Genomic DNA, 17,476 nt, shown 5'->3' on the forward strand with positions numbered 1-17,476 from the left:
AAGTAAAATGAAGACTAATCTAGAGGCCTCTGATTTGTTGAAGTAAAATAAAAGCAGTTCAGTTAGAATGTTTCATGCTAATAAGTCTTAAAACATCCAGAGAAATGACAGCATCGTTCATTGAAGTGACCTCCAAACCTTTTTGCAGCTGCATTTATAGCCTACACCTTTGTTTAATACTCAAAATACATTTTGGGCCTTTAATGATACAAGATTTTTGGGGGTATATCACTTATTCAGCTATCATTATTAAGTAATGCCGATTTAGGATAAAGTTTGTGGTGTTGACTGTGGTTGCTCCAAATCTCTTTTAGTTCCTAAGCCTGATGAAAACCATAGACAGGCAGAGGGAGGAGATGGGATGCTCCAACGGGTGAGTGGAGGTGTTACTGTGTATTGTCATTGCTATAACCATAGCTAACTGAGAGGTACAAGCCCCATATCAGCCTGTAATACTTGCACTGGATAGGAATTAAACCCAGGGAGATCTAGAACTTATATAGGCAGCACATTTCTCATTATGTTAATATGTATGTAACAGTCACTAACATTTTGTATCCATGGCCTCATGTCAATGACCTTGTTACCTCCTTTCTGTTTGATTAGGGTCACCTGCATTCAGATAGGCCAACTCCAGGAAGCTCTTAATGAGAGGAAGTCAGCTGTCAACTCTCTCATTGCCAAGTAACCACTTCATTTCCATTCATTCAAAGTTCACAATATTACGAATAGCACCATCTGTGTGTAGCTGTTGAAGGACTACAGTAAGAACTACAGTATATGCTTAGACTTCTCCACTGACTCAGCCGTCCTGAAACACTCATAGCTGTGAATCATGCTTGTGTGAGTGCGCCCTCAGTCCGGAATAAATCGCTGGATGGTCATTTGAACAAAACAATTATAGATTCTTTGGGTTCACATGCATAGTTGACTCTTGGCTGCAACAACAGATCAATAAAAAAAAATTGAATACTAAAAGCGTTTGCCACGCAAATAGATATTGATTTTAGTCGCGCAATTAAAACATCACTTGCAGGCGCAGAACTGTTTACAGACGCCGACAGGTTAATGCACGCCCACAACGAGCCTTGCACGCGTGAACAATAGTGGAGCAAATAAAAAGTGTTAGGTGCAATGGCATGGTACAGGAGCACCGCAGTGAGGATACAGCACCTGAAAATAAAACATGTCATGTCATCTGTGACGAGGAAGGGAGCTCAGCAGCTGGGAAGGTCAATACCAAATTTACAAAAAAAAAACAGTTTATTAAACTAACGTAAGCGTTTGCGCGCTTGCTACCAAAAATTACGTAGTCTGTGCCAATTCCAGTGACATTACACGATTCTTGATGGACCACCAATTTAATACATTTAAATCGTAAGTAGCACATTTACTCAAATCTTTTAGCCCTTCTAAAAAGCACAACTAACTGTATTATTTTTTTTTTTGTGTCTCACCTAGCCCTTTCAGAGTGGTATTGTGTTTCGCAGGTCCAACTGTGTCAGCACAGAGTACAACCATAGGTAGTAGTGCAACAACTTAAGATTCATACACATAATGCACACATTGGCACCAGCATGCACGCTGGTGCCAATGTGTGCATACAATTATTAACAGTAGATGCAGTCATTTTTACAGACATGGTGGTTGAAGGTAGTGTTGATGTTAAAACATTAACATAAAAATGTATTTAGTTGATAAGACAGACTGAAATGTAAACAAAATATTACTTATCTGCCGTTACATCTTCTCACAAAGGTGACAAAGACCCTCTTGGTAGTAATGTTGTAGTAAAATGAAAATGGAATAATGTGGCACATGCAGCAAAAAAAGATGTTACCTTAAAGTATAGTAAGAAGCACTAACTCTGATCACATGATGTGATTTTGTGCAGATTACACATGACAGAGGCTGCCCTCACCCTCTCTGAGCAGAATAAGAACAACATGGGAGAGCTGCTGACACAAGTGAAGGCTGAGAAAGAAAAACAGAGGGAATGGCAGAGCAGAGAGAGGAAGAAAGAGCAAGAGGTACATACACTTGGGAGGAGAGACACTTTAATTAATTTTCACCTCAAATAAAATTTGTACAGGTAATAACATTTTTGTTTTCTTCAATTATTTCACACATTGATTTTTTCATATCTTCAATTTTTAATTCATTTTTTAGTTATTCAATTCACATATGGACTATTGTGCAGTTTTGCGATACCAAGAAGAACATCTCTTTGTAATCAACGCACAGCCTAACATGACCAAAGCATGTAGAATCATCTAGCAAGTCCAGGTCCATTGTTTCAAAAACTGCTGTTTGTTTCCCACTACAATCTGCTCAGTAATCTAATTAGTTCTGATAAACAATTACGCAAACATGTTCAAAGTCACATCAGAATCATTTAAGCTTATTTGAGATATTGCTGTCACAAATTAATGTACCTCATGTGTTGCCATCCTGTAGGACAGTGCACTCAGAGAGGGCAAGCTCCTCAGAGAGATCCGACACCTGACTGAAACTAACGTCAAACTAATGAATAAAGTAAGAACAATATCTGTGTGAATTTATGTGTGTTGATTTGCAATAAAATTGTACACTCAGCAGGTTCTTTATTAGATACACCTTGCTAGTACCTGGCTGCCCAGTGTTAGCCTAGTACCTTTGGCCAGACTTTTATCAGAAATGTATGAAAATTGAATAATGATGAGTTTCAACACCTGGTGGCTCTTTTTTCAAATTTATTTTTGGGGAAAGTTTAGATTGTCATAAGACAGCCGTGCAAAGATGGTGGCGACAACAGCAGGATGCACCAGCCTGTTTGAAATCACAGGTGCGTCAGGGAAAAACGTTTCACTTTCTGAAGTGTTGTACAGTAGAAACTGAGTTTTGTCTTTTGGAAATGTAAGAGGTAGTTAAGGGTGCGCGATATTGACAAAAATCAGTATCCCAATATTTTGTAGGATTTTGCCGATAACAATAATTGCAGATATTTTTCATCCTCAAAAATATTTTTTTTAAAGCATTAAAGGCTGGTTATACTAGCTCGCTGTTGTTAATAGTATATTAGATGTTAATGCTTATATTGTCCCCAGAGCCAGCATCAGCCAACTAGACCCCAGCGGGTCCTCCTGCGAGTGGTGGGCCGTCGCTTTTTTCGGGCTGTGCCCGGCCCGGCTCAATGGCAATCCCGGCCACCAGACGCTCGATCCCCGCCCTGCCTTACTTGTGTCATGGACGTTGTGTTCTTGGGCAAGACACTTCACCCAACTTGCCTCGTGTGACTGTGTCTGACTGCTGTATGTTTGAGGTGGTGGTCGGAGGGGCTGTAGGCGCTGATTAGCAGCCACGCTTTTTTATTCAGTCTGTCCCAGGGCAGCTGTGACTACTATCGTGGTTTACCAGCACCATGTAAGTCTGTGTGAATGAATGGAACCTGGACTCTGTTAGGCACCTTGAGTACTGAGAAAGGCTCTATATAAATCCAATCCATTATTACTATTAAACAAAAACATTGAAATCACCAGTGCAAGTATTGAGATCAAGCAGTGCAAGTATACATAAACCATTTAAGTCTCCAAATCCAGGCTTCAAGTGTCAAATATTGCACAAAGATTGGTTACAGCTTTTGTTTTTGCTTGCCATCTATTGCACTTCTGGTTGTAAGGCAATCCCTTGCTGAATGACGCTGCGAAAGTTCGCGGAGTATGTTTTCTTGAGGGTACCTTAGCTGGCCAGTCCTGGTCAACTACTCACAGCCGAATAAATTGTCCAAACCACATGCACATTTTGACCAACAGCCACAGCACCACGTACTGGCAAAAGGAAGTAAGTCTAATATGGCAAACTTCATCCGATTTTCATACATTTTAAATGTGCGTTTTTCACTTGATACAGAGCATCTTCGGTATGTGCTCTCTAGTGCCATACTGGGGATGCAGGAAGCATTGCAAAAGTTGCGCACTGGGGTTGAGGGCCCGTTCATTGTTGAACAAAAACATTGAAATCACCAGTGCAAGTATTGAGATCAATCAGTGCAAGTATACGTAAACCATTTCAAATTGGCTTATAGGATTAACTTCATAAAATATTGAACTAACACTTGACACTTCCCCCTTATGTTAACACTCATATTTAAACTACAATGCATGAACATTAGGGTGTGGATACACATTTTACTGCTGTGCTGTGCAAGTGAATTTTGCAGCATACAGCATAAGCAGGAACAAAACTAAGTCTCCAGATCCAGGCTTCAAGTGTCAAATATTGCACAAAGATTGGTTACAGCTTTTGTTTTTGCTTGCCATCTATTGTACTTCTTGTGAGGTAAGGCAATCCCTTGCTCAATGACGCTGCCAAAGTTTGCGGAGTATGTTTTCTTTCTCTTATTTTTGTGAGGTGGTTAATTCCCAGATAGTGAAAACAAGTTTGTTGTAGATAGCTGCAACCGCTTTCCGGCATAGTTTGCAGATTGCCGTCTTTTGAGCAACATCAGAGTTTTTGAAGCTAAACTCCCTCTATGCAAGTAAGTGTGATCCCCATTTAGCTAACAACGTTGATTTCGAAGCTAGTAGATTTTGTGTTTTGTCTCCTGGAGCAGTTTGTTGCTGTTGTGAAGCATGAACACTGCATGTGTTCTCAATGCGCATGCGCCGCAGTCAGGGTTGCCAAATAGTATAGTGTAGTGTTTCATATTTCCCGACATTGGTGTGTTTCTGTAAACACAACGCCTCTGCAGAATGATATGTGTATGTGGAATATGAATAACACGATTTCTCTGTGCTCATGTAAACACCATATCCCGAATATGATCAAAAGTAGTATAAGGCTCAAAAAAGCCTTGATATTCATGTCTGTGTAAATACAGTCATTTGTGAAGTGCAGAGATTTCAGCTCCTGAAAATATAGATATGCTGATATTCCTTAAAAAACATGTCAATTCCAATCTAGGAAGACAGGCCCAGCATTATTCTTTTTTTCCTCTTGAAAATGTACGTATTTCATTGTTTTTGGAAATGGGTGTGGCAAACTGACTCGCTAGCGCCCGCTAGAACCAGCCCATACTCCACGATTGACTTACATTTACCGAAATCAGTGGGCATATAATACTCTTCCAGACAAGAAAAAAAGCCTCTTGGAGCGATATCCTTAACTCATCAGGAAGTCGGCCATTTTCTATGCTATGGTCCTTTTTCCACTTTTGCATGTCATTTTTTTTAACTAACTCCTCCTGGAGATTTTAACACAATTGTCTTCAAAACCGGCCAGTATCATCTAAAGACATGTCTGATCAAACGCACTTTTTCTGGTTTTTGCTCTGTATCGCTGTAGCTTAGCGTCAAACTGGAGCCTTTGTCATTAAAGTTGTTGTAACTTTCATTCATTATCCAATCTGCACCAAATATTTCATGCATGCCAACAGTCAAGGCCTGAATTCAATTATTGCTTTCTCTTCTCATCTTCATCCGCTTATCCGGGGTCGGGTCGCGGGGGCAGCAGCTTTAGCAGGGGACCCCAAACTTCCCTTTCCTAGGCCACATTAACCAGCTCCAACTGGGGGATCCCGAGGCGTTCCCAGTCCAGTGTGGAGATATAATCTCTCCACCTAGTCCTGGGTCTTCCCAGAAGCCTCCTCCCAGCTGGACGTGCCTGGAACACCTCCCTAGGGAGGTGCCTAGGGGGCATCCTTACTAGATGCCCGAACCACCTCAACTGGCTCCTTTCAACGCTAAGGGGCAGCGGCTCTACTCCAAGTTCCTTGCGGATGGCTGAACTTCTCACCCTATCTCTAAGGGAGACTCCAGCCACCCTCCTGAGAAAACCCATTTCGGCCGCTTGTACCGGCGACCTTGTTCTTTCGGTCATGACCCAGCTTTCATGACCATAGGGTAGGAACGAAGATTGACCGGTAGATCGAGAGCTTTGCCTTCCGACTCAGCTCTCTTTTTGTCACAATGGTGCGGTAGAGCGACTGCAACACCGCCCCCACTGCTCCGATTCTCCAGCCAAACTCACGCTCCATCATCCCCTCACTCGTGAACATGACCCCGAGGTACTTGAACTCCTTCACTTGGGGTAAGGACTCATTCCCTACCTGGAGTAAGCAATCCACCGGTTTCCTGCTGAGAGCCATGGCCTCAGATTTAGAGGTGCTGATCCTCATCCCAGCCGTTTCACACTCGGCTGCGAACCGATCCAGTGAGTGCTGAAGGTCACTGGCCGACGATGCCATCAGGACCACATCATTTGCGAAAAAGCAGAGACGAGATCCTCAGCCCACCGAACAGCAATCCCTCCCCACCACGACTACGCCCCGATATCCTGTCCATGAAAATCACAAACAGGATTGGTGACAAAGCGCACCCTTGGCCTTACTGCCGAGGATCCGGACACAGCTCTCGCTTTGGGTGTACAGAGATTGGATGGCCCACAGAAGTGACCCCCTCACCCCATACTCCCGCAGCACCTCCTACAGTATCTCCCGAGGAACCCAGTCATATGCCTTCTCCAGATCCACAAAACACATGTAGCCTGGATGAGCATACTCCCAGGCCCCCTCCAGGATCCTTGCGAGAATGAAGAGCTGGTCCGTTGTTCCACGTCCAGGACGGAGCCCACATTGTTCCTCTTCAATCCAAGGTTCGACTATAGGACGAACCCTCCTTTCCAACACCTTGGAGTAGACTTTACCAGGGAGGCTGGGTAGTGTGATACCCCTGTAATTGGCACACACCCTCTGGTCCCCCTTTTTAAAAAGAGGAACCACCATCCCGGTCTGCCACTCCCTTGGCTCTGTCCCAGACTTCCACGCAATGTTGAAGAGGCGTGTCAACCAAGACAGCCCCTCCAAACCCAAAGCTTTCAGCATTTCTGGACGAATCTCATCATCCCCTGGGGCTTTGCCACTGTGGAGTTGTTTGACTACCTCAGTGACTTCCGCCAGGGATATTGACAATGATTCCCCATCAGCCTCCAGCTCTGCCTCTACAAAAGAGGGCGTGTTAGTCGGATTAAGGAGTTCCTCAAAGTGCTTCTTCCACCACCCGTCCCGTCCTTACTGTAAACAGCTTGGACGGTTCCCCGTTTCCCCCTCCTGAGATGTCGAATGGTTTTCCAGAAGCACCTTGGTGCCGCCCGAAAGTCCTTCTCCATGACTTCTCCGAACTCCTCCCACACCCGCTGCTTTGCCTCTGACACAGCAGCTTCTGGCCTGTCGGTACCTTGCAACTGCCTCCGGAGTCTTCCGGGATAGCATATCCCGGAAGGCCTCCTTCTTCAGTCGGACAGCTTCCCTGACCACCGGTGTCCACCACGGTGTTCAAGGGTTACCGCCCCTTGAGGCACCTAAGACATTTAAACAATGCCAAATTGGTACTAAGAAAAGAAAGAAAATATCGCCCACACCATTTCACCACTATCAGCAGCCTAAACCATTGATACAAGGTAGGATGGATCCATGCTTTCATGTTGTTTACGCCAAATTCTGATCCTAACATTTGAACATCGCAGCAGAAATTGAGACTTATCAAACCAGACAATGGTTTTCCAATATTCTATTACAGGAGTGGCACCTGGTGTTGTCTTCTACTGCTTTAGCCCGTCTGCCTCAAAGTTCAAAGATGCTCTTCTGCTTACCTTGGTTGTAGCGAGGGGTTATTTCAGTCACTATTGCCTTTCTATCAGCTCAAACCAGTCTGACCTCTGCCATCAACAAGGCATTTTCGCCTAGAGAAATGCCACTCACTGGATCTTTTCTCTTTCTCTTGCCTTTCTCTGTAAACCCTTGAGATGGTTGTGTTTGTAAATCCCAGTAGGTGAGCAATTTCTGAAATAGTCAGACCAACCTATCTTGCAACATCCATGCCAAGTTCAGTCACTTAAATCATTCTCCTTACTTAAGCCTTTTAATTTAATTGTTGTTTTAAAGTAGTGTTCGCCTCTCCATGTAACTGCCAGTAGGCCCTTAAAGGATGTTGATTGGATGGATCACCATGGCTCGAAACACAAACAAATTACCTGAAGCCTGACAAAATGGATTGGATGGATGTACCCCATTAAAGTGGCCGCTGAGTGTACATTCCGATGCTGAGCAACACACACACAGACAAAAGTTACATCATGACTACTGTTAGATGTGAGCCTAATTATTGTGTGTGCATCAGGTGGAGGAGATGGAGCGCAGGTGTAAGTCTCAGCAGCAGCAGATCTTTGAGCAGAAGCAGGAGCTGACCAACAGCACGGCAGAGCTGAAGCTGCAACTAGCACAGGCAGAAGGTAACACATCCTTATTGACATGTACAAAGAAGATGTCTTTTTTCCCATGAAACCCAGCAAATATTTCCTGTATGTCACTCTCCGACAGACCGCCTGGATATAGAGAAGCGAAGGTCCAACCAAGTTCTGCAGGACATGGACGGTCTCAGACAGAAGGAGGTGCTCTCAGGAACTTTCTCCCATACACTATCAGTCAAAAGTTTGGAATCAGCTGTATATTGATTTTTTTAATCTTTATTTCAATTCTATTTTAAGAGAGATAAAAAACAGTCTAATTCAGACACCACATGTAGTCTAGTAGATGTCTCCACAGTTTTGCATTCCAGGGGAGAATACTGTTGAATTACTTTCAGTGGCCCTCGATCATTATTGCAGCTCTAAGAACTTTGCTAAAGCAATATGCAGCCTGTTCATTCTAGCTTCTTATGGGCTGTATTATTTTGAACTTGACAGTGAAACAGGAACCTGTTTTAAATGTTATAGCCGAAAAATATAATTGTTTTTGAAAATGATAATGTCATTGAGAATTTATCAGCAACACGTTTGAAAAGAGTTAGGACAAGGTAATGTTTACCACTAATTGCATCACCTCTTCTTTCTTTTTCAACAATCTGTAAGCTTTTGGGAACTGAGGAGACCAACTGCTGTCATTTTGAAAATGTAATGTCTTCCCATTCTTGTTTGATTAAGGATTTCAGCTGCTCAACAGTTCAGGGTCTCCTTTGTTGTATTTCATTTTTCATAATGCACCAACAATTCTTAGTGGGTGACATGTCTGGACTGCAGGATGCCAGTTTAGCATGCAGGTTGTGATTTGGCATTGTCTTGTCCACTACAGAATGGACTGTTTTTAATGAACATCCCCAACATCCAGTATCAGATTTCATACAGAGCTTTCTTCAGATTTTCTCAATCTTTTAAGGATATTATGTACTGTAGATGATGAAATCCACAATTCTTTGACATTTTACATTGAGAAACATTATTCTTTAATTGTGTCACTATTTTCTAGCACAGCCTTTCACAGAGTGATGAACTCTTCCCCATCTTTTTATATCCAATCATGTTACTAACCTGTTGCAAGTTCATCTCACTCATCTCACCAGTGTGGAGATATAATCTCTCCACCTAGTCCTGGGTCTTCCCCGAGGCCTCCTCCCAGCTGGACATGCCTGGAACACGTCCCTAGGGAGGCGCCCAGGGGGCTCGAACCACCTCAACTGGCTCCTTTCAACACAAAGGAGCAGCAGCTCTACTCCGAGTTCCTCACGGCTGGCTGAACTTCTCACCCTATCTCTAAGGGAGACTCCAGCCACCCTCCTGAGAAAACCCATTTCGGCTGCTTGTACCCGTGACCTCGTTCTTTCGGTCATGACCCAGCTTTCATGACCATAGGTGAGGGTAGGAACGAAGATTGATCAAGAGCTTTGACTCCTGGCTCAGCTCTCTTTTCGTCACAACGGTGTGGTAGAGCGACTGCAACACCGCCCCAGCTGCTCCGATTCTCCGGCCAAACTCATACTCCATCGCCCCCTCACTTGTGAACATGATCCCGAGGTACTTGAACCTCTTCACTTGGGTAAGGACTCATTCCCTACCTGGAGTCAGTGATTTATTGTGAGATGTTCCTCGAGGTGTTTTCTTTCAGCATTTCACAACTTTTCCACTCTTTGTTGCCACTGTCACAACTTCTAGAAGTTGCTGCAACTTCTAATTCAGAATGGGCATATCATTTTCAAAAAACAATGATATTTTTAATTAAACATGGGGATTCAATGTTTTGCAAATCTTCACATCCTGTTTCTATTTACATTTTACATTGTCCCAAAGTTTTGGAAACGGTTGTGTTCACAACTTGTTTCCATTGGCCCCCATGTGGCCTTTAAAAAGTATTTTCGTCACAGTGAGGTTCCCAGGCAGCCATTGGAGACTGCAGGAAGTTGCTAAACTTTGGTAAAGAAATAATCCATTAAATAACCCCCTGCTAAACCACAATGCAACGTTTTTACAATTTTTAAACAGTTTTTGTATGGATTCCATAAACAAAATGTAACTTGTTAGTGAGCTTTGGAGGTTCTGGCAGGTTTAATTACATTAAGAGATTTAATGTTCATTTCACTTTTCTGTATGATTTACTTAAACTCAATATTCTAATAGAAAGAAAAAGATGGACTGCTGAAACTTTAAATTTCTTTACAGGTGGAGCATGTGAATCGGCATCTAGAAGAGAGCGAGCAGGCTCTGCAGGAACGCATCTTTAAGCTTGAGGGACAGCGGATACAACTGGAAGAGGTCAGAATATCCATTTTTAGAAGATAAAAATACAGTCAATGTAACAGACATTTAGTCAACAAAGAAAGTGATAACAGATAACGGATTGATTATTTCTGTACACTAACGTATAAGTGGGTTTCTTTTTTTCTTTACATACACCTGAGATCAAAATAAGAGTTAGCCTGTGAATGTTCTCATTCCTCCAGGTCATAGTTATCCTCAAAGCAATTTCAGTCAAAAGCAACTGGACTGGTTGTTTGTCTAGGAAGACGTTTCACCTCTCATCCAAGAGGCTTCATCAGTTCATGTACGCATCTGACCAGGCTGGGACTGGTCCAACTAACTGGTGTGAGATCCAGGTATTTAACCTCTCACAAGGCCGATGAAGTCACTGAAACCCTTTGTGCTCCAAAAGCCCACGCCCGTCGTTGGTGGACAGTTGGTTTCGACTTCGTTAGTGCTCTATTTGAGTCTGAACGACAGTCGTTGGGGTCACACAGGGCCATGTGTGAACAGTTGTCCTTTGAGGTTAGATTGTTGAATCTCCTGGGAAGGGATGAAAGGGCAGCATTGTAAATTGGAGATAAGTGGTGTCTCAGACCCCCTCCTCTGTTTAGCGATGGTTTTTCCACTTTTACATAGATGGCTTCTTTTACTCCTCTTTCAAACCATCTGTCCTCTCTGTCCAAGATTTGGACATTGCTGTCATCAAAGGAGTGGGCTTTCTCCTTGAGGTGTAAGTGGACAGCAGAGTCCAGGCCTGAGGAGTTAGCTCTCCTGTGTTGGGCCATGCGTTTATGCAGTGGTTGTTTTGTTTCTCCAGTTGTTGTCTCTTAGTTAACTTAATTGTTGGACACCCTTTTTATCTGGCATTGGTCCTTGTTACTTTGCAAGAAGGCAAGCTGAAAGGTGACTGAAATCCTGAGACAGCAGGTTGTCCAGATGAAGGCCAAAGGGATGACCCTCTCAGCCATCAGAGAGAGGTTGGGCGTTCCAAGTCTGTGATTTCAAGAATATTGAAACTTTCTACAAGGACTCAGTCCCTCAAAAAGGCCGGTCGTCCACGTAAAACAAGTGCACGAGAGGACAGCATTATGAGAAGGCTTTCAACACTGTAGCTGGTGTTGCTCGCCAGTTCAGTGCTGAACAGGGCAAGGATCTGTCTTGGCACACAAGCTTGTCCTCTGTGCTGTCACGAACATTCTGTTGAGTCACAAAAAAAACATGCTAGAACAGCAGTGGTGTAGCCACAGAGGATATTCTGTCAAATTCTGAACAATAAAAATAACAATATTTCAGAATAAATCAAGAATTAATACTTTGTTCTCTAATTTTGATCTCCAGTGTACATCAACTAAAGGCAGCTGAGGTGTATTGCCTATAAGACTGAGGGGAGGCTATATTTATTTAGGAAGGGAAGTTGTTACATACCCTAACTGTTTTTTCCAGGCAGTTCAGTTATTCAAATCCACAAGGTAGCTTCTCTTTCCAAGCTTCTCCAGTCAAGCTGGGGACAAATGTGGAACATGTAACAACACTTTAGTGCTGGGAAGTTGAATACTGTCTACACTGTAGGTTCAGAGGTACAGTTTGTGCACACAGTAAATGAACATCTTTACACTATACTATGATCCTTGTGTGATTCCTCATTTTGGTTTGGATCTCCTGGGACACCCTAGGTATCGTGTGACACTGCTGAAATCTCCATTACCTGAACTCTCATGTTATATTACCCATCTGTTGTAGGAGCTGAGTAAAGCTAAAGCAGCATGTGTGACAGAGAGGGCCCAGGCAGAGGAGGAACTGGGAAGAGTGCGAGCTCAAGTGCGTCTGGAAGAGGTGCGTTTAAATGATTGAAACGTGTGGCTCTTCTAGACTTTCTAAATGTTATCGGACTGAATGGATCAAATTCTGATATTCACACAAGTCATTTTGTGGGGGTTGTGACACTTGAAAAAACATATCCACTGAGTCAATGGGGAATTGTCTTTTTGGGCCCAATAGCATCATGTGACTGACACGAAGTTATAATTTCATGTTTGCTGAAACTGTTACTATGTCCTGATAGTACTTCATGATAGAGATAATCTGTGAAAAATACCCAAAAGAAAATAACCAATAAGAGCGAGGCAGTGTGCGGTGCAGTATGCCTGTAAAACAAGAAAGTCAGTAAAATCAAAGCCCTATCCAACAGCCAGACAAACTTTTTAATTTTACAGCTTACTCTCTAAATGACAAAAACTACTAAAATATGCTTTTGAAAACACTTAAAGTGTAATTCCGGCGCAAATTCACTTCATGATCTTTTTCGGCACTTACATATATCAAATAACCTCTCCGGGAACCATCACCTTATCGTGGTGGAGAGGTTTGTGTGTCCCTGTGAACCTGAGGGCTGTGTTGTCTGGAGCCTAGTGCTCCTTGTAGTGTATCCCATGGCAAAGTGGTCTCAGGCGAGGGGCCGGACTAAGAATAGTTCACAAAGACTCAATGGACAAACAACGAAGAGGAAGAGAGACCCTGTCCGGAGGAAGCCCGGGGCCCCCGTCTGGAGCCAGGCCCAGACGGAGGGCTCGCCGGCGAGCGCCTGGTGGCCGGGTTTGCCACGGAGCCCGGCCGGGCACAGCCCGAAAAAGTGACGTGGCACCTCCCTCCTCTCCATCCTGTAGACCCACCACTCGCAGGAGGAACCACTTGGGTCGGTGCGCTGCTGCACGGGTGGCAGTGAAGGTGAGGGGCCTCGACGGACAGCAAAAGCTGGCTCTTGGGACGTGGAATGTCACCTCTCTGTCGGGGAAGGAGCCGGAGCTTGTGCGGGAGGTGGAGCGCTACCAGTTAGATCTGCTGGGGCTTACCTCCACACACAGTCTCGGTTCTGGAACCGTTCTCCTGGATAGGGGTTGGACCCTATTCTTCTCTGGAGTTGCCCAGGGTGTGAGGCGCAGGGCGGGTGTGGGGATACTCACAAACCCCTGGCTGAGCGCTGCGGTGTTGGAGTTCATGCTCACGTGGGCAATGATGGAGACACCTGGAGAGGCGTGATTGGGTGGAACGGCCTCCCTGATCTAAATCCGAGTGGTCGTCAGTTATTGGACTTCTGTGCTAGTCACGGATTATCTATAACTAACACCGTGTTCGAACATAAGGATGTTCATAAGTGTACGTGGTACCAGAGCACCCTAGGCCAAAGGTCGATGATCGATTTTGTAATCGTATCATCTGATCTGAGGCCGTATGTTTTGGACACTCGAGTGAAGAGAGGGGAAGAGCTGTCAACTGATCACCATCTGGTGATGAGTTGGATCAGAGGATGGGGAAAGATTCTGGACGGACCAAGTAAACCCAAACGAGTAGTGCGGGTGAACTGGGAACGTCTGGAGGAGGCCCCTGTCCGAGAGATCTTCAACTCACACCTCCGGCGGAGCTTTTCTGACATCCCTGTGGAGGTTGGGGGCATTGAACCGGACTGGGCAATGTTCAAAGCTTCCATTGCTGAAGCTGCAGCGGTGAGCTGTGGCCTCAAGGTCTTAGGTGCCTCAAGGGGCGGTAACCCTCGAACACCGCGGTGGACACCGGTGGTCAGGGAAGCTGTCCGACTGAAGGAGGCCTTCCGGGATATGTTATCTCGGAAGACTCCGGAGGCAGTTGCAAGGTACCGACAGGCCAGAAGGGCTGCAGCCTCTGCTGTGTCAGAGGCAAAGCAGTGGGTGTGGGAGGAGTTAGGAGAAGTCATGAAGAAGGACTTTCGGGCGGCACCAAGGTGCTTCTGGAAAACCATTCGACATCTCAGGAGGGGGAAACGGGGAACTGTCCAAGCTGTTTACAGTAAGGACGGGACGCTGGTGACCTCAGCCGATGAGGTAATTGGGCGGTGGAAGGAGCACTTTGAGGAACTCCTTAATTGTAGAGGCAGAGCCGGAGGCTGATGGGGAATCATTGTCAATATCCCTGGCGGAAGTCACTGAGGTAGTCAAACAACTCCACAGTGGCAAAGCCCCAGGGGTTGATGAGATTCGTCCAGAAATGCTGAAAGCTTTGGGTTTGGAGGGGCTGTCTTGGTTGACACGTCTCTTCAACATTGCATGGAAGTCTGGGACAGAGCCAAGGGAGTGGCAGACCGGGGTGGTGGTTCCTCTGTTGAAAAAGGGGGACCAAAGGGTGTGAGCCAATTACAGGGGTATCACACTACTCAGCCTCCCTGGTAAAGTCTACTCCAAGGTGCTGGAAAGGAGAAGGCATATGACCGGGTTCCTCGGGAGATACTGTGAGAGGTTCTGCGGAAGTATGGGGGGAGGGGGTCACTTCTGTGGGCCATCCAATCTCTGTACACCCAAAGCGAGAGCTGTGTCCGGATCCTCGGCAGTAAGTCGGATACATTTCCGGTGGAGGTTGGCCTCAGCCAGGGGTGCGCTTTGTCACCAATCCTGTTCGTGATTTTCATGGACAGGATATCGAGGCGTAGTCGTGGTGGGGAGGGGTTGCAGTTCGGTGGGCTGAGGATCTCGTCTCTGCTTTTTACAGATGATGTGGTCCTTTTTTAACCACTAATACTGCTCAAAATAATACCAAACCTCTGCAATAGCATGATAAGAGTCCTTATATATAAAATGAAGCAGCAATGGGCTCCTTCCTTTTGGACTGCATTTGATAATCAACTTGAATGGACTTTAAAACAAGAGGAGCTGGTACTGGGGCCAGTAGGTACAGTAAGTCTTTCAAAACACTCTTTTAAAAAACTCCTGGTTCACTAACTACGTTGTTGGTGCTTTGTGTTATGTGTAAGGACTCGTATCATGCTACTACAGAGGTGTGGTGTTATTTTGAGAAGTATTAGTGGTTAAACTCTTTAATGAGCTCACCACACTGCCCCAAGCTAATCAGTGTTAGCCATGTCTAGCTTAGCGACTCTCCCGTATATCTCACTTAATAGTTTATACACGAAAAAACTACCTTGATGGCTTAATTGGTGTATATAAGTGCTGGAAAAGACCATGGGACGATTTTACAATATTTTCACAATATTGATTTTTATTTGATCAACAGTACCTTGTTTCACAATTCAGTCCTCACCTCTGATTGGTTGTTTTCCTTCAGGCATGGTGACTTGACCTTTATTTCCTCTGAACAGCAGGAGAACGTGTCATCCTTGGAGGAGAAACTTCGCTCTGTGCGTTCCAATCTACAGGAGGTCCAGCTCCGCTGCTCCCAACAGAAACAGACTATCTCTGAGCTGCAGGCCAAGAACAGCCAGCAGAGCATGGAGATAACCGAAATGCGGCGTAGGATAGAAGAGCTCCAGCAGGTCGGGAAGCCCTCTTATGGAAGTAAATCTGTGTAATTGGATTTTGAAATTAAAAAGCCATTGAATTTCTAGCACTGAATATTTATAGCCTTGTGAGACCATCCTGATCTTGCGAGCTCCATTGTATTTTACTTGCTGATCAGTCTGTTAACGTGCAACAGAGAAAATCTGGAGCTGTTTGCCAAACGAACATCCAATCAGCATTGGTTTTGAGGCGAGTTTAAGTGTGACGCCAACAGCGAACTCCTCCTCTAGTCTACCGAGCAAGCGGAAGCAATACAGGCAAATCCGAACTGATCTAGACACATTTTCAGCGAGGTAGCGGTAGCCCTGATTCTGTTAACAGCTCGCTAACACTTTTTTCTCTTGGATCCTTCTGTTGGAATATGGACTGAGAACCTGATAATGTGCCTTTTAGCCATAAACCGACATGTTGTTTACTTCCTGAGCTTTGCCTCAATGCGCTGTTCGTACGTCATATGCTTCGTTGATCTGATTGGTGGATTTGGCTCGATAGACAGTTGGTTTATCCAAAACAACTTCCCAAAAGATCTCCAAACGAGAGTTCCCAGATGGATATGCTGAGCAAGAGAGGCTGCTAGTTGGCTATTTCCACCACATACTTTTGATATATAAACCTAATAATCTAGGATCCACCATGCTCACGTGCTACACTGGTTAATTTCTGATTCAAAGTGGAGTTTAATGTTGGGACCAGGGGGGAGCGAGTAGGCGGAGGAGGAAAGACACCAGATGCTTGCAGCTTTCCCGGGTACGGTTGTCAGTGTTATACTTCTACCAACATATGCTCAGCCTCTCTCGTCAGATTCACAAACCTCTTACCGATGATTTTCAAGCCATATCTCATATGTTCTGTGGCAGATATGATTGTATAAGCGCGCACTATACTTCCGCCACCTTTAAAAATGTATGTGAATGTACATTACAAGCCACAAAGGATGTGTTCATTGCAGGTGCACATAGTGATCTCGAACTTACCTGTGTCGATTAAGAAACTAGAGGAATTCAGAAAGGAAACAAAAAATGATTTCACACTGACTAAACACACAGAAACAGTTCTGAATGGATGGCCCGAAACAAAAAGCCAAGCTGCAAAAGACACAAATACAAGCATATTCACAAAAGTAAGTTGGGCATTGAAAAATGTAGACACAGAGCATGAGAGATAATCTTCTGGCCTGGGATGTCACAAAGTATCTCAGAGATGATGAACAGTTGTGATGTGTGCGGCACCCACCAGAAACGACAAACCAAAGTGGCACTACATCCACAAAGTGTTCCTGAAAGACCCTGGCCGAAGACAGGTGTTGATCTATGCACATTTGACCAGCAGCAGTATCTACTCTTAGTGGATTACTATTCCAAGTTCAACACGGATGAGTGGCTAAAGTCAGACACGAGAAGTGCAAAAGTCATCACCCATCACCCGTCACAATTCACCAGACATGGAATTCCTGAAACATTAATTTCAGATAATGGAACACAGTTCAGCTCACGTGAATTCCTAGCGAAAGAGTGGGAGTTAATTCACAGAACATCAAGCCCCCATCACCCACAGTCAAATAACATAAAGAAAAAATGTTCTCAAAACTTTCTATTTTCAAAACTGTGCTT

At 44.5% G+C, this 17,476-nt stretch overlaps 1 protein-coding gene across 6 annotated transcripts in view; it reads left to right on the forward strand.

Annotated features, from left to right (window-relative positions):
* lrrc45 (leucine rich repeat containing 45) overlaps positions 1 to 17,476 on the forward strand; it is a 47,680-nt gene that overhangs the window by 20,343 nt on the left and 9,861 nt on the right. For 3 of the 6 annotated variants that reach the window (XM_083933023.1, XM_083933022.1, XM_083933026.1), the window contains 9 exons: positions 315 to 373; positions 607 to 684; positions 1,895 to 2,030; positions 2,458 to 2,535; positions 8,154 to 8,265; positions 8,354 to 8,424; positions 10,465 to 10,557; positions 12,286 to 12,378; positions 15,668 to 15,841. In XM_083933023.1, coding sequence (XP_083789149.1) covers positions 315 to 373; positions 607 to 684; positions 1,895 to 2,030; positions 2,458 to 2,535; positions 8,154 to 8,265; positions 8,354 to 8,424; positions 10,465 to 10,557; positions 12,286 to 12,378; positions 15,668 to 15,841 — 894 coding nt within the window. Of the gene's footprint in view, positions 1 to 314; positions 374 to 606; positions 685 to 1,894; positions 2,031 to 2,457; positions 2,536 to 8,153; positions 8,266 to 8,353; positions 8,425 to 10,464; positions 10,558 to 12,285; positions 12,379 to 15,667; positions 15,864 to 17,476 lie in introns of all 6 variants that reach the window. The other 3 variants (XM_083933024.1, XM_083933025.1, XM_083933027.1) reach the window with 3 other exon arrangements.

The sequence above is a fragment of the Echiichthys vipera genome (assembly GCF_963691815.1).
Source record: "Echiichthys vipera genome assembly, chromosome: 18".
Taxonomy (NCBI): domain Eukaryota; kingdom Metazoa; phylum Chordata; class Actinopteri; order Perciformes; family Trachinidae; genus Echiichthys; species Echiichthys vipera.